Genomic DNA, 26,629 nt, shown 5'->3' on the forward strand with positions numbered 1-26,629 from the left:
GTTTTCTGATCTCTATGACCAAGTGGATGATGTTGTAAGACCAGATTAGAGTTGGAGCAGGCTGGGAGGATAAAAATCACAAGTTAATCTAAACTCTCTTTGAAATGTTAAAGAGGAGACTGCAAGAATGTTTTTGGCTGGTGGAGATATAGACCTGAGTGTTCTAACCAGGTGATGTAAATTTGAGTTGTCTGCATAAAGTTGATTATTGTTGACACTTGTCACTTAGAAATATAGAGGGTGAGAAACAGCCCTGGTAGATGCTTGAATAATTCTAACATGTAACAAGAGCTGACTAGAAAGGCACCAGCAGAAGAGGAGGGGAAGGAATGGCTAGAGAATGAGGGAATGAAGTCTGTTGCACTGCATCTAGGACCTCACACCAGCTGCCGCTGTATGGGCGCTGTTCAGTTGTGTCTTGGCACGGAGAGCTGCCTGACAAAAGAGACGGGGCAGAAGCCATCACTGCTATGAGGACATCTGAGCCCTGGAAGCGAGTGACCAGCAGAGAGAGAGGAGCTTTCCTTTTCATGAGAATTTTGAGTGCAATTACAGTTGTCTGCCTGTTCTGTGGTCTTACTCCCCATGGTTTCAGTTACCCACAGTCAACCAAGGTCAGAATATTAAGTGGAAAATTCCAGAAATAAGCAACTTATAAGTTTTAGGTTTCACCCAACTCTGAGTAGTATGATGAAATGTTCTGTCATCTCACTCTGGTCCACCCAAACTGCAGATCACTCCGCTGTCCAGTGTGTACCTGCTGTGTGTCCTAGCTGTCTGTTATTCGGCCCCTGCATATATTACCAGATTAACTGTACAGTATAAAGTCCTTGTGTCCAAGGAAATGTTATTGTACGTAATAATGGCATCGAGTATGATAGAAATGACGTTAGCAGTTTTATTCCAGCATATTGTTGTGAGTGTACTTATTATTCTTCACTTTTACAGTGCTGGGCATGCTATACAAGTGCTTATATTGCTGAGCTACACCCTTGGCCCTGTTCTGTTCTATCATTATTGTTAATTTGTTGCTGAACCTAACTTATAGTTAATCTTTAGCATAGATTTATAGATCTAGACAAAAACAGAGCCTGTTCAGGGTTTGGTACAAAGTTGGTTCTCTCCCACTACTGTTTGAGTCCTGGGATTGAACTCAGGTCTTCAGGCTTAGCAATAACTGTCTGACCTGCTGAGCCTCTCTCCAGCCCTGAGGTTTGGATTGCCTGAAATTCTATTAGCTTTGAGATATCAAAATCTCAGCCAGTGGAACCCAGGACGAGTTTTAAGCACAGGAACTATGTCTTCAAAGAAACAAAAAAGACCACTAGTTAAACTTCTCTCCAAAGTTTATATTTATTGTTGGATTTACTACCAAAGAAAGTATTCTTCAGATTCTTTTGGAGGGCAGTATTTTGAGACAGGGTTTCTCTGTGTGGTGCTGGCTGTCCTGGAACTTGCTCTGTACACCATACTGGCTTCCAACTCACAGAGATCTTACTGCCTCTGCCCCCCAAGTGCTGGGATTAAAGATGTGTGCCACCACTGCCTAATGAGGTTCTTTTCAGGAGCAAAACCAGGGTGCAAGGAGTCTCTTGAAGCTAAGGCTGTAGCTCTGTTGGTAGTGTGCTTGCTGGCATGGATGAAACCCTGGGTTCAGTCTCTAGTACTGCATGAAACTGAGCATGGTGATGCACTCCTGTAAGTCCAGAAGGGGGAAGGCAACGGTAGCATCCTCCTCAGCTAAATAGCAAGTTCAAGGCCAGCCTGGGCTACATGAGACCCTGTCAGAAACAAAGGTAAATGCATTCCTCTTAACTAAATATGAGTGTTTTTATTTCTAAATAAATAAATATGCAACCTGTTCCTACATTGACTTATTTTAATTTTTATATTTGCTTATTTGTTTTATTTTTGTTTTTGAGAACAGGTTCTTACCGTGTAGCTCTGGCTGGCCTGGAACTCTCCATGTAGACCAGGTTGGCTTTGAACTTACAAGATCATGTGCCTCCTGAGTGTCAGGGTTAAAGACATGTGTCACCACTCCCAGTTGATATTGACATATTTTAATTGAACACATATATTATTGCTCTAAATTACAGTGCAACCAATAACTAATGCATATTTCTGCCTACGCTGAGATACATTTATTCAGTTATTCATCTAGAGAATGAATTCATTATATAATAGTTATCAAGTACCCATTATTTAAAATTTTATTTTATGTGCTAAGAATATAATATGAAAACATCTCATAGAGCTTCTATTCTGTCTTGTTGTGATGTCAAAAACATGGCATCTGTGTGAATAAATTGTCTTCTGTATTCTGCTTCATTCAAGAAATCAAAAGCTCGTAACATTGTGTAGACAATGGAAAGATAAGCTGTTCTTCTGTTAAGTACAGGTCTGATTTCATAGTGTTTCTGAATTTGGTAATTTGTGTTGATATTGAGACCACTCCCTTGAAGGTTGTGACTTATTCTATTGTGTTACCCAGTGTTCATCAGAAATAGCGGCTGCTCTTTCTAGTCTTAAAGTAAGTTAATAGTTAACATGGGAGTGTTCCTGTGTTATACCTGTTGTCAGAAGTCAACAGGTATAACAGCTGTGGGGCCTGGAGAGCCTCAGTTAGCAGAGTGTTTGCCTCACAAGCAGGTTCAAGGCCCAGAACCCACATCAATAACTTTTAAGATACTGTGTTAGAGTATGGATAAGGAACTAAGAATCCAGAACCCTAATCCATATCCTTTCCTATTCTTCAGTTTTAAATGCAGCCAAATATATGTCACAAGAAATTTAAAACATATTTAAAGTCAGGTGGTGGTGGCACATGCCTTTAATCCCAGCCCTCAGAGAGAGGCAGAGGCAGGCAGATCTCTGTGAGTTGGAGGTCAACCTGGTCTGCAAAGCAAATTCCAGGACAGAGCCACATGGTAAAACCCTGTCTCAGAGGAATCCAAAACCAAAAAGCTCATATCTAAAGAGAACAAATGAAAACTAAGTATATGCTGGGCGATGGTGGCACAGGCCTTTAATCCCAGCACCCTGGAGGTAGAGGCAGGCAGATCTACGTGAGTTCAAGGGCAGCCTGGTCTACAAAGTGAGTTCCAAGACAGGCAGAACTACACAGAGAAACCCTATGTCAACAAAACAAAACAAAACATGACATATATTTGTGTAGATGCCATCATGAGATACATTCTTCTGTTTGCTAACCTCAAAATGATTAGTATATTAATAAAAGAAAATTTCTTTTTTAAAAAAAATGAGTGTGCTAGTGTTCACTTATAATCCCAGAGGCAGAGAGGTAAAGAGGCAGGTGAGTCCCCGGGCCTGACCAGCCAGTGAGCCTAGTGGACCTGAGCTTAAAGCTAGTGAGAAACCCTTTCCAAGGAAGATGGGGTGTCCTAAGGAACAACACCTGAGACTGACCTCTGGCTTGTAAACACACACGCGCACGCGCGCTCACACTCACACCAGAAAGTATGGGGTGAGAGGTGTTGTTCAAGTGGTAGAAAGCTTACCTATCAACAGGCAGCTACAACTTGCTGTGCAGTTGAAGGCAAGGTCATTATCATCTGTGTAAGTCTGCAGCTCCCTGAGATACCATGGATCTCGTCTGTTTCCTCTTGCTTTAAATCTTGGTCTTTAAACTGGGAGTTTGATGGTATCTCCCATAGTTTCATTTCTGTAGCTGATAAAACACACTGACAAAAAGCAACCTAGGGGAGAGTTTATTGTAGCTCACAACCCCAGATTACATTCTGTCATTGGAAAGAAGTCAGGCAGGAATTTGAAGAAGCTACTCACATCCCACGCACAGTCTGGAGAAGAGAACTGAGTGCAGGCATACCGTCTGCTCAGCTGGCTTTACCTGCTTGTCCAGTTGAGGCCACACATCCAGGGCACGGTGCCCCTTACTTTCAGGTAGCTGAATAAAGACAGGTCTCTACATCACGCCCGTCGAGACTTTTCTCAGTTGACAATTAAAACTGTCAGTGTCATAGAAAAATGCTTCATCTTTTAATAGAAATAGGAAAAAGACACTTTCTATTTTGATCAAATTCAAGAGAAGAACTTTTATTTCAATATGATTAATAACAATAAACTTCAATCTTTTAGCCAAAAATAATACAAATGTAGTTTATAAAAGGTAATATTGTCATGGAAAATTGTTGTCTGTGAGATTCCCCTGTAGGTTTGACTTCCAAACCCTTTGCCTCCTCGCTTGTACTTGAAAGTCTGAAGCCCTGCTCTTAAAAGTGAGGCCTGTAATGGGTGGAGACATGGCCCAGTGGCTAGCAGTGCATACTCAAGAATCCTGTCGCCCACACCCACATCCAGTGGCTTATAGCTACCTGAGGCTCTGCCTCACAGGGAACAGGTGGCTTCTGTGGGGACCTGCTCCCATGTGCAGTCGTGTGCACTGCTACCCACATACAAACACACAACTACACATACTTAAAAATATTTTTAATTAAATATTTTACTTAAATTTTCTATGTATGAATTTGTTTCTGCATGTATGCATGTGTATCACATGTACAGTTCACATTGATACCAGATGAAGGCTTCAAATTGGCTGGAACAGGAGTTATAAACAGTTGTGAGCTCCCAAGTAGGTTTTGGAAGTCAAACCCCCATCTTCTGGAAGAAGAACAAGTGTTCTTCTGAAGTATCCCTAGTTCCTAAAAGCAGGACCGGTAGACAAGATCATGTAGGTGTGAGTTAGAATTGTAGAAGCTTGTGCCTGCTGTTAGCTTCTGCCCTGCATTTGAGTGTGTTCCCAGGTGACAGGCTCACCCAGGAAGGCTACAGCTACAGCTGCAGTCTGGGAGTAGACACACTGAGGGTCTGTTTTTCTGAAGCCAAGGAAATAATGATTTTTACATCCTTACATGGTTAGGAAAAAACAAAAAGACTTCTTGACACAGCCACAGTCTATGCAGTTACTTCAGTGTCCATAAATAAAGTTTTATTGGAACACAGCTATAGTGGCACAGATTGTCTGCGGCTGCTTTGGCTCAAAACAAATAGCTGAGTAGTCATGACAGCATTCATGTAGCCTAAAAAGCATAAAATATTTCCTTTCTCCTGTTTGTACAAAAAATGTCCTGCCCTCTGATCTAAAGTTACAAGTACAATCTTCTTGAGTTTCAGAGTAGCTTGCAAATCAAAATCCTCTGATTATAATGTATGCAGTGTATTACCTCATGATTCTTTATTGTAAAGTTGACTTAATAAAGCCAAGTCTGTATGAATATTTTAAAATGTAACCTTTTCTAAATGAAATATAGATAAGTTACAGAGCTTTTCACCAGGGACAAATTTGGTAATTTATTGATAGCTTCAGGGGTTTGGGGTTTTTGTTTTTATATAGAGAGAGTACAGTTGAGTTGGCTATGATAGCACACACCTCTAATCCCAACATGTGGGAGGCAAAGGCAAGTGGGTTGCTGTGAGTTCAAGGCCAGCCTGGCGTATAGACAAGTTCCAGGCCTGTTAAAGCTATATAGTGAGACCCTGTCTCAAAAATAACAAAACACAGTTGTATATCTTATGTATATGTCATTAAATGGATTAAGTAATCAGTCTTTACTTTGATCTACTACACTTTGATTCTTTTAATCTTGATATATGATTTTGTAGGTGGAAACCTGTTAGTCCTGGTGGACCAGCATGCTGCCCATGAGCGCATTCGATTGGAGCAGCTGATCACTGGTAAGCGTCTGTCTGCAGCTAGAGGAGGTTTAAGACTCCAGTGCAGGTGACACATCTACAGAGTTTTTCTCACCATGACTGTGAAGAAGGATGTACTGTGTGTTTGAAAAATTAAGCTGAGATAACCTAGTCTGAAAACTACTGGAAGACCACAGGAGTTTGCTTTGCTATTGCAAACAAATGAATCTGATCAAGTTGGTCAGAGGTGCATTTCCTATATATTTATTCTCCACCCAGACCTACAGAAGGACTGAGCTCATTTACAGTATGCATACATGTATTAACGTGATGTCCCTGCTGTGTGCTCTCCCTGCTGTGTGCTCTCCCATGTCTGTGTGCTCTCCCATGTCTGTGTGCTTTCCCTGCTGTGTGCTCTCCCTGCTGTGTGTTCTCCCATGTCTGTGTGCTCTCCCTGCTGTGTGCTCTCCCTGCTGTGTGTTCTCACTGCTGTGTGCTCTCCCATGTCTGTATGTTCTCACTGCTGTGTGCTCTCACTAAAACTCCCCCACAGTCATCAAGGTCCCATGTAATACTTTTATTTTTAAAAATCTCATTTATTTGGGGATATATAGTGTGATCACACTGATGTGATTCTAGGAGATACAGAGGAAATGTAATAAAGCATTCTTTACCTCCTTGTATTTCATTCCATCTTCTTTCTCTCAGGGGCAGCTAGTGTGAGTACTGTTTAAATATATCTTTCCAAAGTGACCATGCTTTTTGATGCTTTTTTTTTCAGTCTCTGTCCATCATGAGGCATTTTATCACCGAGTGATAAAATACAATCAATCAATCAATCAGTAACAAAACAAAAACAAAGTAAACCTCAACCACATAGAATTCCTCTGTATAGCTCAAGCTTGAATGCTCTATCCTCTTAGCTGTCCAAATGTTGAAATTACAATGTCACACCATATCCTTTTTAAATTATCGGGAAAATCTTGATTCCTATGATTAAGTAATGAACAGCCTTAATGTCAATGAGTTAAGTAAGAATCCAGGGAGACGTTTTATGAACTGGAATGACAATAATGTCACTAATATTTTATTTTGACTTATAAATTGAAACCCTCAAGAGATTGGAAAGATACAGTAAAAAAAAAATGGTGGGAAAAATTACTTACTTTGAGTAAGGACTTAAATATGAGCCCTTCTTTATGGCTTTGGTGGTGAGATACAGTGGTGTGAGGACCACGTAGGCTGTGATGCTGGTCAGGGCTTGAGAGCCTCTGGAGGATAGTTGCTGAGTCTCGTTAGGCAGTTAGCAAACCAAGGATCATGTTCAGTTCACTAAATGCTAAGCTGACGTCTGTTGCTGAAGTGTCTTCCTCACTGAGCTCTCAACTTTAAGCAGGCTGATGATCACAACAAATGAACTGGCTGTACAAAATTGTGAGTTTTTTTGCATAAAAAATTGTCAGAGGAAGAAAGGGAGATGGAGAGGTTTGATCTTTCTATGCCTTGCCCAAGATCATAACAGTTAATTGAAGTGGTGGGCTCTGGTGTGGCAGTTAAAGACTGGCAAAGAATCTCAGGCTAAGGAAGTCATCAAAAACAAACTTGAAATGCAAGAAATGAACAACTAAAAATTTTGGCTCATTCAAAACAAACTTACAGGTCAGTGAGATAGCTTTGCTGGCAAAACACTTGTCAGAGTAAGCTTGACTACCCAAGTTCAATCCCTGTCACCCACATGAAGGTGGAAGGAGAGAACTGATCCCCACAAGCTGTCCTCTGATCTCCATGTGTGGGCCATGGCCTATGTGAAACCCCTTCACACATACAAAGAACACACGGCGTGCACACACACACACACACACACACACACACACACAAATAATGTGAGGCTGGAGAGATGGCTCAAAAGTTAAAAGCAACAGCTGCTCTTGTAGAGGGCCCAGGTTTCCTAACGCCACAATGGGAGCTCACAACTCTAACTCCAATTCTGCAGGTTCTGATGCTGTCTCCTGGCCTCTGTGGGTACAAGGCACACGTGTGGTGCACAGACATGTATGCAGGCAGAACACCTATACACATAACTTTTTAAAATCAAATGATGATAATTTTTTAAAAATCCACACCCAGACTTATTTGCTATATAGGGTCTGCACCATTTGAGAATAATATTGGCAAATTCTTTTCCAAGACTGAGATGCTGCAGGAACAAAGAAAACCTTCTTGACTTACAGGATTGTATAGATGTTATGTCACATTTTATATCTCTGTAGTAATACCACACATGTTAATTATAGGAACACTGCCCTGTTAGTGTGGATGTAAGAGTTAAGTCTTCTATTTCCTATTTTGAAAAAAAATGCTAAAATGAGTCAAGTGGCTGGCTGCCCCTTAGTTTACTGCTGGAATCCAAACTGTAGAACCAAACACTGAATATACGACAGTTCTAGAGAACTCATGCCATGGCCATGGTTCACCAAACGTCTTTTTAATTGATGTAAAAGCCTTCCCTTCTTATCCTTATCTTGTTCATCTCTCTCCCAATAGACTCCTATGAGAAACAAGCTCCACAAAGCGCCGACCGGAAAAAATTACTGTCTTCCACAATAATCCCTCCACTGGCGATCACCGTGTCAGAAGAACAAAGGAGACTCTTGCGGTCAGTAATGTCTGAGGGCATGATGCTGCTCTGTAAAGCTTTACCGTAGCTTTGTGAGGTTTCTGCATGCGTGTTCCCCACCCCCCCCTTTTTTTTCAGAGAAGGAAACTGAGACAAAGAGTGTTGCATGGCTTACCCAAGGCCTTAACGGTTAGCAGTGGAGCAGGCTCAGAGCCTGTCTTCTGACCCCAAATGCCATTCTTCCCACTATAGCATAGATACTGAGTATAGGATAGAATTTCCTTGGTAATTTTTTCCAGCAGTTGGCTTAGAACACTCTTCTTCTTCTTGGAACGGCCAAGTGTTTATGCTGCACTGTTTCTGAGCAAAGTTAGGGAGATAATTGCTTCCATTCTTCTTGTTGGGGTCCATTCTAGAGTCTACATTACCATAATCTTATTAGGAGTGAAGCAAACACTGGGAAGCCGGGGTGGAGCAGGTCCTGGGGCAGGTCATAGGACTGGGCAGTGTACAATTTTGAAAATGAAAAGGCTGCCCGTTCATTTCAGGCCTGGTGTTCCTGCTACCCACACAGCTTCCCTAGAGCAGAATCCACTTATTCACTGCCACCAACTCGTCCCGATCAGGACATCTTGGTTCTTGGGGCTGTTAATTACCTCCTTTTAACACTGATTCAAAAACTGTCAGACCTTTTCTTTGAGCCAAACTCCTTTAAATGCAGGCAGCAAATTAGTTCTTTAGTGAAGAACAAAAACTTAATAAGATTTAGAAGTAAATTGGTTCTCACAATAGAAAGACAGAAGGAAAATAAGTTACTATATGGTAGTCTTCCCTTACATGTGATGGATTTGTTCCAGGACCCCCAGTAGACACCTGGAAATGTCACTACTGAGTGAGGCCTGAGTACAGATTGTTTTCCCATGGTCAGACTGCATTATTTGATGCTTTGGTGCCTCCTTTGCGTCACTAGTTGTGTGTTTGGGGAACATTATAAAATGAGTTACTTCAGCCTGAAAACTGCAGTGCCCGGCTGGTGACATGGCTCACTGCTTAGGAACACTTGCTGCTTTCACAGGGGAGCCAGGTTTGGGTCCTAACAACCACATGAAGTCTCACGACCAACTATAACTCCAGTTCCAGAGGATCTGGTTCCCTCTTCTGGACTTCACAGGTGCCAGGCAAGCGTGTGGCACACATACGTGCAGGCTAATAGTCACATACACCCAATACAAATATAATAGATACATCTCTTTTTAAAACCATGATCTGGGGTAGTCACATGATAAGTGACTAACAGACAGGCATGAGCTGTGTGGGCGTGCCAGACAGAGGATGCTCAGTGGGACAGCGTGAGCCTTTGTCATGGTCCTCAGAGTGGCATGCAGTTTAAGTTGTATGGCCAGGGCTGTAGCTCGGTATTAGATCGTATGCTTAGCATGTGCAAAAGGCCCCTGTCAGTCCCGGAAATAGAGTTACTTCTGGAATTTTCCATTTATTTTTTTGGATCACAATCAACCACTAGTAACTGAATTCTTAGAAAGTGTAACTGTGAATGAGAATTACTGTAATTGGAAAGGAAATTTGATAATAAAATCCTAAACACATATAAGCATAAGGAAAACAATACAACTTCCAAAGGTCATAGCAGCTTTTGAAAATGATGGAGTGTTTGGAGCCAGCACCGGAGAGAATGAAGTCATGCTTCTACATCTGGGGCTGTCTCCTTAGGTCTTACCACAAGCATTTAGAAGATCTGGGACTTGAGTTGCTCTTTCCAGATGCTAGCGATTCTTTGATCCTGGTGGGAAAAGTGCCACTCTGCTTTGTAGAAAGAGAAGCTAATGAACTCCGAAGAGGACGATCTGCCGTGACTAAGAGTATTGTGGAGGTGAGCTGTGTCTTCCATGTTTGCAGACTTGCTGAGGCCACTAACTTCAATCTTTGTCTTTAGTCAACACACGCTTGTGTTAACGTTCAGAGTTCCAAATGATGGAAATTGACAGATGTATAATGTCACGGTAAGGAGAAAGAACGCAGTTATAACACAGTGGAATGCGGAGTGTAGAGGTGTGTTTGGGAAGTGTTTAGAGCTTCCTGTGTGGCACCTATCGGTCATCTCAGTGTGCAGGAGGGGAGGAAGGAGCTTAAAGCTAACTAGGGTTTCACAGAGAGACTTAGTATTTAAAAAGGGGGAGTGGGGTGGCTGGAGAGATCAATTAGAAGAGCACTTGCTACTCTTGCAGAGGACCTGGGACTGTTCCCAGTACCTTTGTGTTGGCTCACAGCCATCCTTAACTCCAGTTCCAGGAGATCCATTGCCCTTTCTGGCCTTCAGGCACCAGGCCCACATGTGCACATATATACATACATGTAGGCGAAACACTCAGAGGCAGCCAGATGGCTCAGTGGTTAAAGGTTCTTTGGCCAGATCTGACCTGAGTTTGATCCTCAGGACCTACATAGTAGAAGGAGAAAACTGACCCTAAGGTTAGCACTGACCTTCACGTGCACACCGTGGCATGTGTATGTGCATGCATGAATGAACACATGCATACACAAGTAATGTAATAAAACAACACACAAAAGTTAGAAGCTAGACCTAGTGACTTAAGTTAGGACAGATAGTCTGGGGAAGGCTAGAAGCGGGATAAGGCTGATGTACTGGTTTCTGTTCAAAAGATGAAGACTTGACTAAGTAGTAGTGGGAATGGAAAGGAGGGGCAGATTTGGCACCTGGATGAGAGGGAGACTTCAAAAGACCTGGTGCAGAAAGAATAAAGGAGAAAGATTGCCCACCGTGATCCCGAGTCCGTGACCGGACAGTAGTGCTGCTGAAGAGGATGGCAGTGAAGAGCGTGCTTGCCCGGAGGTGACTGTGACCTCAGCGCAGAGGTGCAGACACGCAGACATGGTACCTTCAGGTAGGGCTGGCCAGGACGCTGGCAGACTACAGCACAGTTCTTGGAACTAGAAAAGAAATCTAGGTTGTGCATATCTGTTGGTGATAAAAAAAGCATGCACACTTAGGTAGCGTTGAAAGGTGAGGAAGGGCCAGGAGCCAAAGAGACTGAGAGCATAAGCATGAGGGGGGAGAGCAGGAGGCCAAGCTCACGCAACACAACTCTGAGGTGTGCAGGGTCAAAGAAACGAGGCTGAAGAAGAGTATGAGATGACCAAAGATTCCGAGGAAGAAGAGTCTGGGAAAGGTCATAGAGGTAAAGCTGCAGGCAAGAGGAAGGTAGGTAGAAGTGGCCAAGAAGTGATATCTGAGCAGCGGCGTTGCTGAAAACTTGGCATGACAGGAGTGAAGCCTAATACTTCTCAAGATCTCTGGCCAACCTGGTATCTTACACCTGTAATTCCAGCACTCAGGAGGCTGAGGCAGGGTGATTACAAGTTCAAAGTCAGCCTGAACTACATAATTCTAGGCCAACTAGCCAACTATGGGTATGTAGGACAGTCCTTTCTCCCTCTCCGTCTCCTTCTCTCTCTCCCCTTCCTACTCCCCCCTCCCTCTCCCTTCCCCACCCCCTCAAGTCATGATAGGTAGGTAGGTAGGTAGGTAAGTAGGTGGGTAGGTAGGTAAGTAGGTGGGTAGGTAGGTAGGTAGGTAGGTAGATGGGTGGGTAGGTGGGTAAGTAGGTAGGTAGGTAGGTAGGTAGGTGGGTAGAGTAGTTGCCTGGTGTATGAAGCCTTAGGTTTCCTTCCATGATGCTAAAGTAAAAAGAAACCAAAGCCTCTGGCTGCACACGGAGGGGCCTGGGCTGGTGGCTGAAGGTTAGAAGTGGTTGAGTCTGTGTGTGCAGGACTTGAGTGTGCTTATGGTGGAGGGCACTCCAGTCTAGCCTTCCTGTCCCCTTCCTCCCTCTTTCTAAGTCCCTGTGGGTGACAGCCCTGGCTCTGCTTTAAGCAGAGCTCTTCTCTGTCCACATAGCTCATTTCTTCTCAGACTCCTGCTCTGGATCTGAATTCAAACTGTGTTGAATCCAAAAGATAGGAGCTGTGAGAATCTTACTGTAATTCAATACCTAAAGTTTAACCAGAACATTATATTAAAAATGTCTCCTGAAGCAACTTCAAAGACTACTTACTCTTAAAAAGAGTTTACTTCAAATTGAAACAAAGCTTGTGGTTTCAGAAAATCTGATTATATTAAGTCGGTAGATAAGCAGAGTCCTTGGCTTTTGAAGAAGTTGGAGCAATTCTCCTGGCAATGGGCAGTCACTGATACATTCTAGCCAGCTGTGGTCCAGCCTGATGTCTGAGTTTTTTTTTTTTTTTTTTTTGAGACAGGATCTCATTATGTAGCTCTGGCCTTCAACTCACAGATCCACTGCTGGGATTGCAGACCTGTGCTACCATGCTTGGCAAGACTGAGCCTTTTTTAACATTTTTAAAATGGTCTACATTAACTGAAACAAGAAGTGACCACACTCACACATCAGGGAGAGTAACAAGTTAGCCGTGATGTCCTCGGTGCTCAGCTGTGCAGTGGGTTAGGTGACCTCTTGGTGACCTCGAGCATCCATAAGGCTTTTCACACTAGAGCATGTGGAAGGAAGGACATAGAATGATTGACTTCACCTTTGGGTTTCAAAAGAAAATCATCCTGTTGCAATCTTAGAAAGCTGATTTGTAGCTGTTACCAGAAGTAATAAGTTCTGTATCTTGTTAAAAAATTATTAAATGTACCATACCTTGAGACAGGTTTTTTTTTGTGTTGCCTCCAGAGGCTAAACAAATTGGCAACATTAAATAGTATCAGCTGTAATTAAAATTTTCCATTTTAGCTGGAGGTGGTGGCTCATGCCTTTAACTCCAGCACTCCAGAGGCAGAGGCAGGCAAATTTAAGTTCAAGGCCAGCCTGATCTACAGAGTGAGTGCCAGGATAGCCAGGGCTACAGAGAAACCATGAAAAAAAAATGTGTTTTGTTTTGGTTTTATTTTTTTCATGTGTGTGTGTGTGTGTGTGTGTGTGTGTATGGCTGTGTGTACGTGGGTGTGTGTGTGGGGGGGTGGCTGTGTGTGTGTGGTTGTGTGTGTGTGGCTGTGTATCTGTGTGTGTGTGTGTGTGGCTGTGTGTGGGGTAGGTAGGTGTGGCTGTGTGTGTGTGTGTGGCTGTGTGGCTGTGTGGCTGTGGCTGTGTAGGTGTCTCTGTGTGTGTGTGTGTGTGTGTGTGTGTGGCTATGTGACTGTGTGACAACAGTTCCCTCCTTCCACCCTAGGAACCCTGGGGGTTGGGGCTTTACCTGCTGAGCATCTCACTGGGACTAAGTTTTAATTTATTTTGTAAATAAAGGGGTGTGGGCAAACTGAGGCAGGAGGATGACAAGTTCAGGACCAGGCTGGGCTTCATAGCAAGAGTGTATGGAAGGGAAAACACTCTCCATTAGGACAAACAAGGGAGGAGAAACTTCTCAGGTGAGCTTTGGAAAATAAGCTTTTCAACTTGATGTGCCTAGAGGGAAACACCCATACACATAATATTAAATGCAATAAAACTAGATCTTAGTAGCGGGCTTACAGAGTAGCAGGTTTCCTTCTCGTGTTCTCATAAATCCCTTTTTTTGGGCTGACTCTCTCGCTGACCTCCTCCCCATTCCCTGTTCTTGCCTTTGCCCTGGATCTTTCTGCTTTAATGTCCCTGTCGCCCTTCCCCCTCCTCTCAGAGACTGTGTTATCTCAGGAGACCCTTGCTAGTTTCTAGCCTCTGCCCACCTAGATAATAATCCAGTTAGAAGTTAAGGTCTGTGTATGAGAGATAGCGCAGTGCTTGTCCTGGTCCTGGGTTTCCTTACTTGGTATGTTTCCATGTTTGATTGTCTATTCATCTGGTGATGGGTATCTCTTCTGGTCCCGTGTCTCCCTGTTGTGAAAGAGCAGCTGTGGACAGAGATGTGCAGTCCCTCCATGTAGGGACGGAGTCCTCTGGGTGCATGCCCGGGACAGGGAACGCTGGCTTAAATGGTAGCTTTTGAGAAGGCTTCACAATGGGTTTTGTAGTAGCCTTGGTAATTCCCCTTCCCATCAACCCCTGATGAGGTTTCCTCCTACAGTCGGTACATCTGGCCCAGATGTGTTGTTTGTTTTCTTTCTATCATTGGGGGTGGGGGAGTTATTTGGTTTGGTTTGTTTGTTTGTGTGTTTGTTTTTTCAAGGCAGGGTTTCTCTGTGTAAGAGCCTTGGCTGTCATGGAACTTGCACTGGCCTCATTTAAGAGATTTGCCTCTGGGCAGTGGTGGTGCACGCCTTTAATCCCAGCACTTGGGAGGCAGAGGCAGGCAGATCTTTGAGTTTGAGGCCAGCCCGGTCTACAGAGTGAGTTCCAGGACAGCCAGGGCTACACAGAGAAACCCTGTCTCCAAAAAACAAACAAACAAAAAAGCAAGATTTGCCTGCCTCTGCCTTCCAGTCTCTTGGATCAAAGGTGTGCGCCACCCACCCCCACCTGGCTTCACTTGATTTAATGATAGTAATTCTGACTGTAGTGAGATGGAATCTTACAGAAGGGTTAATTTTCACTTTGTGATGGCTAAGGATGTTGAACTTTAAAAATAAAATTATTGGCCATGGATATTTCTTTTGAGAATCGTCTGTTCAGTTCAGTAGCCCATCTGTTGATCGGCACTTTTGTCTCTGTGTGTGTTTGATTTTAGCTCTTTATTTATCTAAATGTTAGTTTCTTGTACTAGTGGCAGAGGCCTCCCCTCTGCTGTAGGCAGTCTTCCCTCTATTGTAATCTCTCTGGCTAAGCATTTGCTTTGTTCGTTTTTTGTTTGTTGTTTTTGTTTTTTGTTTCTCTGTGGGTTTCTCTCTCACAGGGTTTTTCTGTGTAGCCCTGGCTGTCCTGGAACTCACTCTGTAGACCAGGCTAGCCGAGATCTCAGAAATCTGCCTGCCTCTGCCTCCCGAGTGCTGGGATCAAAGGTGTGCGCCACCACTGCCTGGCAAGCATTTGCTTTTTCAATTCACATACTCACATTTCCTAATCGTTGGGGTTGTTTTCTGTTCACTGAGGATGGTTTTAAATGCTAAAAGGGCAAGAACCACAGAACAGCCTATTCATACCTGTTTTCCTTTTGACTTTATAGGAATTTATTCGAGAACAAGTAGAGGTAAGCTTTTCTCTTACTTGGGAGTGTCAGTGGATGGAGGTGTCACACAAAGGTCTCATTGTCTCATTGTCTCATTTCCACTTCATCACTACTGCAGCTGCTCCAGACCACAGGAGGTGTCCAAGGGACACTGCCGCTGGCTGTCCAGAAGGTGTTGGCCTCCCAGGCCTGCCATGGTAAGAGCCTGCATATAGCCGGAGTCCTGTGTGAGCTGCGCACTGCCTGGGTACAGGGATTGTGTGGGAGACAAATGTCCTTTTCTGCTCACCTTCTCCAGGGTGTAATTTAGGTCAAGAAGCTGAGTCTACCTTAAACATTACTTTTGAAAGTAGAACACTAATAGAGCCTGGGTGGGACCTGACTAACAAGAGGAGTGGGCCCTAAGGGAAGTATCCTGAGTGAGGCCAAAGCAACCCTGGGGCTCAGCACATCGTGAGGAGCAGCCTTGGCAGAGCCACAAAGGCCTGAGTAAATTCCTCTCATGAGGAGCAGCCAAGAGTACCAAGAAATTAGGCTGGAAATAAAAACCAGACGCTTGGAAGGTTGCAGAGAGACCTTCAGAGCTGGTATAGAGCACAGGTCTAGTGGGGAGTCGTGAGCAGGGGGTGTGACTTGAGAGAGATGTGGTGTTGTGGGACTCAAATGTGGCAGCTTCAGAGCTGCCTGCAACTGTCGGGGACCTGCTCACACCCTCATTTTATATCTCTCCTTCCAGGCTTCTCACCTCTGCCTCTCCGAGCTTAGTCTGTGCCATGCGAATATCCAATGTCCTTTGCCCCTTTATTCTGTTCTCACCCCTGCACCATCGCTGTCTCCAGAGTCTTGGGTCTGTCTGCACTGCCCTTCTTGCCCCCGTGAGCCCTCTGCCCAGTCCTCACAGCCCATCCAGCTGCTGCTCAAGTAACTGTCCCTTAGCACACACCGGAATCCTGGGTAATTGTTCTCCTTTGCTTCAGGCAGGGTCTCACTTTGTACCCCATGCTGTCCTAGAACTACTTATGTAGAATAAGCGACCTCTAACTTATAGCAATCCTCCTGCTTCAGCCTCCCACAGCTGGGACTACAGATGTAAGCCACCACACCCAGCCTGGGAAATCTTTCTAAAACCTGTTTCTAAGCTGGTCATTCTTCCATCTGAAGTACACATTGCCAGTTACAAAAGTATTTTATATATTTAATTTTTACATTTTTGTCTGTTTCTTTGAGATAAAGTTTCTTATAGCCCAGGCTGGTCTCTTGTAATGGAAAATACTTAAACTCTGGATCCTCCAGCGTCTACCTCCAAAGTGCTGGGCCACAGGCATCTCCTACCATCCCTAGCAAAGTCAGAGCCTACAGCTTACAAGGGCCATGCTTGGCCCCGCCAGCCATTTGAGTTTCAGCATGCCACACTCATTGTGCTGTACAGTTCCAGCCTCTTTGTCTTGTCCTGCCTGCGTCCTGACACACTTGCACTGGCCTTTCCGGAGCCCAGCATGCCTTCTGCTCCTTCTCCAAGAAAACCCACGCAATCTCCTCCTCTTCCTCTTCCTCTTCTTCCTCCTCCTCCTTTTTCTTCTTACTTTTTGTTTTTTCAAGACAGGGTTTCTCTGTGTCTCTGGCTATCCTAGAAACTCAGAGATCTGCCTGGTTTGGTCTTCTTAACCCAATGTCTCAGCTGAAATAGTTTAGCAAGAGAGCACTCCCTGGCCTTCTAAACTGGGCTGGTTTTGTGTTGCATATTCTTGGCCTATGTTTCATAGCACTGATGATTTAAGTTACTTTGTAACGACTCGTCTTACGTCATCTTACCTGTTACAGCTCCGTGGAGGCAGGGCGGCTCATTCACTATCTGGAAAGGCTCCTACGAAAAGCATGCATTAGTTAATATGTAATGACTGTGGGACTCGATCGTAGAATAAAGTCATGTTCTAGCATGTGATGATTTAAACTGGGAAGACTGCTATGGAAATCAAGAAAAAGGGAAAATAAAACAGACACTATCAGAGAACAGTTTACTTTTGAACCTTCATAGACAGAAGGAAACTGATTCAAACTTCACACACTCTGAAGTAGGCAAACACTGCCCTATATCTTTGAGAAAGCCCAAAAGTAAGATCCTAGTGGGTTAAGGAATGCCCCTCCCCCTCCAGAACACAGGGAACCCCATAAGGAAGCTGAGGCAGGAGGCCAGTCCTGAAGACTGAGGCTGCCCCATAACCTCAGGTGCCAGTCTCAAGCACTATAAAGGCCAGACTAAAGACGTCTCAGAAACCCTTGACTTTGTCCACATTCTCCATTCTGAGCCACGGTCACACTGATTCTCACTGTGCACTGTCATTTTTTTGTGTCTCCTTCATTTAGGGGCTATTAAGTTTAATGATTGTCTGAGCCTAGAAGAGAGCTGTCGTCTTATTGAAGCTCTGGCCTTGTGCCAGCTGCCATTTCAGTGTGCTCATGGGAGGCCGTCAATGCTGCCCTTAGCTGACCTGGACCACTTGGAACAGGAAAAACAGGTACAGTAATGACCTTGTTCTAGTTTGCTTCCTGTTGCTGTGATAAAACCAACCAAAACACACATGGGAGTTCAGGGGAGAAAGGGTTAATTTGGCTCACACATCACAGTTCTACTGCAGGAACTGAAGCAGAGACCTAGGAGAGGCGCTGGTTACAGGTTCACCCAGGACCATCTGCCCAGGTGTGGCACCACCCACAATGGCTGGACCCTCGCACACCAATTACTAATCAAGAAAATGTCCTATGGACTTCCTGCAGCCAAGCTGACGTAGACATTTTCTTAAATGAAGTTTCCCTTTTTTTCCAGGTGGCTGTGCTTATGTAAAGTTGAAAAAAACAAAAAACCAACCAGCATAGACCTATAGACTCAGGAAGGAGCAAAGTCTATCTTTTCTTCCTTTCAGCTTCTGCTGTCTGGTTGTAACTCATCTTTACCCTCCCCAAAACAGGAAAGTTTTGAAAAGCATGCACTGCAAGTTTTATTTAAGGCCATCCACTTGGTCTTTCAGTTCACATTTGAAATGGAGCTTAGACTAAAGTGTCAGCTTATCTCCATGATGGCCCCCTGGTGTTTAAACTTAACATGTGTACATGTGTCCTGAGTATCATGTGTCCTGCACACCAGTTGCCTGCCAGCTCCGGGTTTCATGATTCCTGAAGGCAGAAATGTCTTGACCTCACAGCTGTCAGAACATGGCCGACATCCGGTCCCTTGCAAGTGTGTGCCCTGCAGCTGGAGCTGGCTCTCTCAGAGGGTCTCCTCTCTCAGAGGGTCTCCGTGTTTCCTCAGACAGACTTTGGAGATCTCCTGTCCTGTGGCTGTGATCTGTGAGCAAGCAGCCCAAGAACAACGATGTGGCTATTGCAGGAAATGCACAGAGTCCTCACACTAAGAACACTTTCTAGTCTTGTTATAATCTGTTCTTCTTTTCTTTTATGTGTGGAAGTGTTTTCCCTGCATGTAGGTTTGAGCACCATGTGTGTGCATGGTGCCTGTGGAGGCTAGAAGAGGGTGTTGGCTCCACTCCGGAGTTACAGATGATTGTGAACAGACATATGGGTGTCGGTAATTAAATCCAGGTGCTCTGGAGGAGCAGTTAGTATTCTTAACCTCTGAGCCATCTCTGCAGCATCTGTTAAGATCTGAAATGAAACAGAAATGAGTGTGTGCATGGACACTGTGCTGTGCCTGAGTGTGTGCATGGATACTATGCTGTCCCTGAGTGTGTGCATGGACACTGTGCTGTCCCTGAGTGTGTGCATGGACACTGTGCTGTCCCTGAGTATGTGCATGGACACTGTGCTGTCCCTGAGTGTGTGCATGGACTATGCTGTCCCTGAGTGTGTGCATGGACACTGTGCTGTCCCTGAGTGTGTGTATGGACACTGTGCTGTCCCTGAGTGTGTGCATGGACACTGTGCTGTCCCTGAGTGTGTGCATGGACACTGTGCTGTCCCTGAGTGTGTGCATGGACACTGTGCTGTCCCTGAGTGTGTGCATGGACACTGTGCTGTCCCTGAGTGTGTACATGGACACTGTGCTGTCCCTGAGTGTGTGCATGGACACTGTGCTGTCCCTGAGTGTGTGCATGGACACTGTGCTGTCCCTGGGTGTGTGCATGGACACTGTGCTGTCCCTGAGTGTGTGCATGGACACTGTGCTGTCCCTGAGTGTGTGCATGGACACTGTGCTGTCCCTGAGTGTGTGCATGGACACTGTGCTGTCCCTGAGTGTGTGCATGGACACTGTGCTGTCCCTGAGTGTGTACATGGACACTGTGCTGTCCCTGAGTGTGTGCATGGACACTGTGCTGTCCCTGAGTGTGTGCATGGACACTGTGCTGTCCCTGAGTGTGTGCATGGACACTGTGCTGTCCCTGAGTGTGTGCATGAACACTGTGCTGTCCCTGAGTGTGTGCATGGACACTGTGCTGTCCCTGAGTGTGTGCATGGACACTGTGCTGTCCCTGAGTGTGTGCATGGACACTATGCTGTCCCTGAGTGTGTGCATGGACACTGTGCTGTCCCTGAGTGTGTGCATGGACACTGTGCTGTCCCTGAGTGTGTGCATGGACACTGTGCTGTCCCTGAGTGTGTGCATGGACACTGTGCTGTCCCTGAGTGTGTGCATGGACACTGTGCTGTCCCTGAGTATGTGCATGGACACTGTGCTGTCCCTGAGTGTGTGCATGGACTATGCTGTCCCTGAGTGTGTGCATGGACACTGTGCTGTCCCTGAGTGTGTGCATGGACACTGTGCTGTCCCTGAGTGTGTGCATGGACACTGTGCTGTCCCTGGGTGTGTGCATGGACACTGTGCTGTCCCTGGGTGTGTGCATGGACACTGTGCTGTCCCTGAGTGTGTGCATGGACACTGTGCTGTCCCTGAGTGTGTGCATGGACACTGTGCTGTCCCTGAGTGTGTGCATGGACACTGTGCTGTCCCTGAGTGTGTGCATGGACACTCTGCACTCCCTGAGTGTGTGCATGAACACTATGCTGTCTCTGAGTGTGTGCCTGGACACTGTGCTCTCCCTGAGTGTGTGCATAGACACTATGCTGTCCCTGAGTGTGTGCATGGACACTATGCTGTCCCTTTTCAGAATCCTTTCTTTTGCTTCTTTTTCTTGCTAATGGCTGTAAAGTCTTTCCTTGTATGGAGATTTCATATACTTTTCCCTGACTTATCCAGTCAATTTTACTCCACTAAAATTCTTTTCTGGGATTGGAAAAATGGTTAAAGGCACTTCCAGAGGATCCAGGTTTGATTTCCAGCTCCCTCATGACAGCTCACAACTGTCAATAACTCCAGTTTCAAGAGACCTGATGCCCTCTTCTGAATTCTGCAGGCATACGGCATGTACATACATACATACATACATACATACATACATACATACATACATACATACATACAAGCAAACAGCCATGCTGTCCTTCCACAAAAACCCTCCTCTTTGAAGAATCCCTGTCCCCATCACCGAGGAGATAAGAATTTAGACTTACAGTTAATTCTGAGGAATGCTATCATCTTTTTCTGAATCCAGAAAGGAGAAATCTAAACTCGTTTGGAGAGCCATACTTTGAAATACTTTAAAAAAATAATTGTTAACTATAGTTAGTCTCTTTCTTCTCATAGGTTAAACCCAATCTCACTAAACTTCGCAAAATGGCTCATGCCTGGCATCTCTTTGGAAAAGCAGAAGGCTGTGATACAAAGCAGAACCTGCAACAGCCCATACCTCCTTGTGAACCACCATGAGAAGAGAATTACGGATGTGTAAGGAGACAAGGGGGTGCTGTGCCTCCCTCAGAGCAGAGAGCAGTACAGCTGTGAGCAGGTGGGGCTGGCACATCAGTCTCCTGGAGCAGATGGAGCAGGCAGATGCACTGGAGCCTAGGGGTAGCTTATTTCTGTGCATCCATGGACACAGGAGTTTGCTGTATCATACCTATCTTTTGTACATTGATTTAGTGATAAAATGTAATGCTTTTGTAGTTGGTGGGTTGGCTTACGCTTGAGAGGTGCAGCTATTGTTTTTGAGCAGTTCTCCAGCCTCTCAGTTCACATCACCTGAGGATGCTAAGCGCTGCTCTGCTGTCCTCCAAGCCCCTGGTGCAGCCCCTCCCCATACACCCCTCTTCTGCATTTGTCTCCTTAGCCTCATGCCCCACTCCTGCTTCTTCACATATTGCATTACAGATTTATGGTGTCTCTCTGCTCGATATAAAAATATTTCCTGATGTCTTCCAGAGAGACTTTAAATGATATTAGGGATTAAAAGTTATTTATAGCTGGGTGTGGTGACATGTACCTGTAATCCTAGTATCTGGGAGGCTGAGACAAGTCTGTGACAGGACACTATTAGCCTAGGCTGTATATATAGCAAGACCCTGACTCAAAATAAATAAACTGCTGACAAAGAGAAACACAAAGACAGAATAGAAGAAGTTTGAAAAAAAAATTTTTTTTTAATTCTCTTGGTAGCCTGGGCTGTCCTGGAACTCAATCTGTAGACCAGGCTAGCCTGGAACTCAGAGATCCCCTGTTTCTGCCTCTGGAGTGCTGGGATTATGGTGTGTGTTACCACAGCATGGGCTAGTAAATTTGCAATCTTATCCCTATTTTTTTGATAGTCTTACTGTTTTTTAAAACCAGAAGTGAATGTTTATATCCTGAACTAATAAAACATTAAAAAATACTGGGTTTGGTTTTGAAAATAAATTTGTACTTTATAAATGGTTTCTATTGAAAGGAATTATTAAATCAAAATGCAGCATTTATTTCATCCTAACCAAGTAGTGCTCCACACTGTCTGCAGAGGATGAGGTTGTTTGAGTCCTTTCTCATGTGTGCTGGTTTTATTACATTATGCTAATGGCCTTAGAACTTCACTTGGGACTGGGACTAATCTTTCTGAAAATACTTGTTCTGCTTCCTTTAATTTGTATTTTCCCTACTTTTCCAATTACTTATGGTTACTATGGCTCAGTTGACCACAGGGAAGTCTGTGTGCAAACCACCCGGCTGGTGATTCTTGCTGCAAGTGTTTGACCCTGCTGTCTAATTGACAGGGCTCTGGGAGGGGACGTGCACAGCAGCACTTCCTGACTTCCTGCTCATGTCGGCCTCGCCATCAAGGAAAGAATCCTCTATTTTTTTAGTGCAGAAAACAAATGTGTACTCATGGGGAAAAGTGTGTTTGCCAGCAGTCTTGGAGTGAATTGTAAGGATGAAAGTAAGACCTGTATGAGCATGGGCCTCGGGGCAGCTTGGAGAGAAGCAGCACTCTTCTCCCTGCTGATCCCGATGGCTTCATCACTGGAGCCCTGAAGAATAGGCCCCGCTGTCTAAGGCAGGCCTTTGTCCCCAGGGCTGTACAATGAGTGTTTCATGTGTCGGAACATCCTGTCTGTGTTCAGTGGGGAGATGTGACCTAGGGCCTCTGCAGCACTGTCCCAGATCAGTAAGGAGGCACGGGCGTGGAGGGGAGGATAGAGTCTCCTGTAGCCCAGGCTGTCCAGTAACTCAGAGGTACTGAGGAGTCCGCTGAAGTCCAGTCTGTAATTGTCTTCGCCTCTTAAGGCACGCATGACGAATCGCCATGAATCACCACCACGCTTGCCCTACCAAGAATTTGAAAAAAATCCTTTTATGTCAGCTCAGTTCTCAGGATTTCAAATGAGTGATAATACTTCTTAACAGAGTGTCAAGCGACTTTCAGAAGGGTTACTTCTGTGTAATTGCCAACTCCTTCCTGTTTTCCCAAGAGAAGCAGAGAATCGGAAAATGTTTTCCATGAATTATGTCTTCCTGGCTAGCCTGAGAAGCTAGGAGATAATTATCTTCTTTTAATAATTTATAAGCTCATTTGCATTCATCAGCATAAAAACAACTTATTAGCCAAAAATATCTAATAGATTACTTTTACTGCCTATTAGGGTTTTATATTGTCCTCTTTTAACTCAAGGACCATAAGAACAGAGACACACTTAATTTTCTAATACATGCGAGTAATTTTTTAAACATTTGTTTATTTATGCGTGTGTCTCTATCTGTGTACACACATAGGCCCTGGTGTGTGTGGAAGCCAGAAAATGACTTGTGGGAATAGAGTCTCTTCTTCCACTGTCCAGACCTGTCTCTCTCCCTGGTCCACACCACTATACTTTAGATGAGTCGGGTGTGGGAGGGGGGAGGGTCAGCTCTCCCATGCTCACACCCTTGGGCTTGCTTGCCTGCATCCCTGCCACCAGGTGAGGTACAGGGTCAGCTCTCCTAAGTATTGCAGCCAGTGAGGGGTGGGAACAGCTCTGCATAGCCCTTGGTCTCCAACATGATTCCCAGGTTGGCCTAGATCCTATGGTCTGTCTGCCCAGACCACAGACATCCACATGGTCTTTAGTGGTAACATGAGCCACAAATATTCAGCACGGTTTCCTGCTGCTGCATGGCCACAGGCCCAGGCATGGCCCTCAGCGGCAGCCTAAGCCGGTTCTTCACCATGGCCTCAGGTGGCAGGGCAGGGTATTCACTACAAGCTGTTCCTCTCCTCTCCGCCCTCATGTCTTCAGTTCCTCCTCTCTTCAGAGTACTCAATTCATCTGCTTCTCTTTCTCTCCCATCTCTCTACCACATACTTGCACATCATAGAGGCTCTTGCTGTGCGTGGGCCACCTATATGGCAGACGGGCCTCTGGGTATCCGGCCTCTCGCCCCTCCAGGTTGCTCATTTTGAAATGAATATTCTGGCTCCTGGGTGTCAATATTCCTTGACATTTTTTCGTCTTCACACCTCTATATAAATATATGCCTCATATATTAAAAAATACACACCTCTAAATAAATAAATGTCAGATAGAAGATTCCAAACACCAGCACCCTGGCTCAGGAGATCCTCCAGGACACCATCTTTGGCCACTGGGACATTGATTGCAGGGCTACCTGGGCTGTGCTGGTACCCTTGGGAGCTGGACCACCCAGAGCTGCCCCACCCACCCATGTAATATTTTTAAAGATACTATTTGTGTGTATGTATGTGTGAGCATGTGTGCACCACCTGTGCCTGCAGAGGCCACAAGAAGACATAAGATCCAATGGAACTGAAGTTAGAGGTCATTATGAACTTCCATGTTAGTGCTGGGAACAGAATCCGGGCCCTCTGCAAGAATAGTAAGCTCTCTTAACTGCCAAGCCATCTCTCCATTTCCGTGTAATATTTTATTAACTAATTTTTGTTTATGGAATTTATTAGTTTGTCAACTTAGTAGTTTCAACTTTATGAAATTTTGTTGGTAAAGGGGTTGGTAACTTCGAAGTAAAACTTGAGATGTGAAACGTAACTATTATTGAGAGTCCCATTTTGGCAATGTTCATCAAAACATATTGAGAAATAAAGGTGCGTATGGATGCTTCTAACTTCAGGAGGGGATAGGGTTAAGGAGACTGAGAACAGAATATGGATCACTGAATTTCAGTCGGCTTTGTCACTGGGCCTAGAGGAGATGGCAAAATTACTGTGAGGTTAAGACTGTGGGTAGGAGGACCTGGAGAGATGGCTCAGAGTGCAAGAGCATCATGTTCTTGCCAAAGACCTGGGTTTGATGAGCAACACCTACCTACCTGATGGCTCATAGCCACCTGTAAGTCCAGATCCGGAGTATCAGACCCCTCTTGTTCTTCGGGGCACCAGACACACACATGGTGCACAGACATATATACAGGCAAACACTCATGCATGTAAAATACAAAAATTCAACCCCCCAACCCCCCACCCTGGAAACGAAAATGTTCTGTTTAGTAACAGAAACTAATACCAGAAAAGCCAGGGCCAAAAGCAGAGAGATGCCAGTGAGCTGGTGAACAGAATGGAGAGTTTCTCACTGTCCAGGTTAGGGGCAGCACAGACCGTGAGAAAAGCAAGGCAGAACCAGACCAAAATTTTAGAATCTGGGCCTGAGGGGCCATGCCAGGTGAGAGCAGATCCAGCTCAGCAGTTCTCAGAAGCCCTGGCGGCCAAGCCACAAGTGGGAAGCTGGCACGCTCATCTGGAGAAGAGCCATTCTGACACAAAACCCAGAGTGCTGTTCCTGTATCCCATCAAAGCCAGGAGTGGGGCTGGGGAGAAAGAAGGCTCGCTTCGGAAAAGCAATATACAGGTCTGAACGACTTGAATTCAGATCCCTGGATCCCATATAGAAGCTTTGTCTGTAATCCAGTTGGTTTAAGGTGAGTTGGGAGGTGGAGACAAGAGAATTCCCTGGAAGGGAATTACAGGCCAAATTACCCCCAGAGTTTACAGCACAGGAACAAATGAGATCTTTCCTGCCTCACTCTAGGGAATACATGACAGAGACCTGAGGCTGTCCTCTGACCTCATACATTCACCAGGGTACAAAGGTGCCTTCACAAACATGTCACACAAACACAAACTTTAAGGAATGGTGCTACACACCTGTGATCCCAATACTTGGCAGATTGAGGCAGGAGGATCAAGATTTACAAAGAAGAGGTCATAAACCAAACCAAAAAGCACGTTATTAGGCTTACTGGAGAAGTAGATAGTGTGTTTGCCACTGCCAGAAAGAGGGAAACAGGAAGTCTAGAGAAACTGGTATCGTAGCCATTCTGCACCAGATAAACGCTTTGTCCCGTCTGTGCTTCTGTTCACTGGCCCATCATTTAGAGAGTGGGTTGCACCTATTGCCTCAGAAGGTGAGCGTCAAAGAGGCCATCATATGGTCCTGAACTTTCTCAAACCCTCAGAGCACTTTTACCCTGGGTCCATTCCTTAGTGTCTCCTCCTCCTCCTCTTCCATCACCTCTGATGAGGACACCTGACCAAAACTGGGACTGTCTTTCCTCACCAGTTGGAAGGCTGAGCAGAAAGCTAACACACCAGCAGCCATCGGAGCTCGGCCAGTCTCACTTGAGGTTAGCCTTAAAACTCACTACTGCTTATTTCAAAAGCAAGGAATGGCTAGTGACTAAGGCAGCATGAAGCCAGTTACTACTATTTATCCTTTGACTTAGCTTGTGTTTTTTGTTTGTTTGTTGGCGGGGGGGGGGGGGGGGGGGGGGAGGGAGGTTCGAGACAGGATTTCTCTATATAGCCTTGGCTGTCCTGGAACTCTGTAGACCAGGCTGGCCTCGAACTCAGAAATCCGCCTGCCTCTGCCTCCCAAGTGCTGGGATTAAAGGCGTGTGCCACCACTGCCCGGCTT

At 45.1% G+C, this 26,629-nt stretch overlaps 1 protein-coding gene across 3 annotated transcripts in view; it reads left to right on the forward strand.

Moving 5' to 3' along the window:
• Window positions 1-22,107, forward strand: part of Mlh3 (mutL homolog 3) — a 36,550-nt gene extending 14,443 nt beyond the window's left edge. For 2 of the 3 annotated variants that reach the window (XM_076921639.1, XM_076921640.1), the window contains 7 exons: window positions 5,647-5,718; window positions 8,221-8,332; window positions 10,022-10,181; window positions 15,386-15,409; window positions 15,507-15,585; window positions 17,753-17,904; window positions 21,045-22,107. In XM_076921639.1, coding sequence (XP_076777754.1) covers window positions 5,647-5,718; window positions 8,221-8,332; window positions 10,022-10,181; window positions 15,386-15,409; window positions 15,507-15,585; window positions 17,753-17,904; window positions 21,045-21,167 — 722 coding nt within the window. In that variant the 3' untranslated portion in view covers window positions 21,168-22,107. Of the gene's footprint in view, window positions 1-5,646; window positions 5,719-8,220; window positions 8,333-10,021; window positions 10,182-15,385; window positions 15,410-15,506; window positions 15,586-17,752; window positions 17,905-21,044 lie in introns of those variants that run through there. The other variant, XR_013106692.1, reaches the window with a different exon arrangement.
• Window positions 22,108-26,629: the final 4,522 nt, after the last annotated feature.

This window comes from Arvicanthis niloticus, chromosome 23 (assembly GCF_011762505.2).
Source record: "Arvicanthis niloticus isolate mArvNil1 chromosome 23, mArvNil1.pat.X, whole genome shotgun sequence".
NCBI classification, from domain to species: domain Eukaryota; kingdom Metazoa; phylum Chordata; class Mammalia; order Rodentia; family Muridae; genus Arvicanthis; species Arvicanthis niloticus.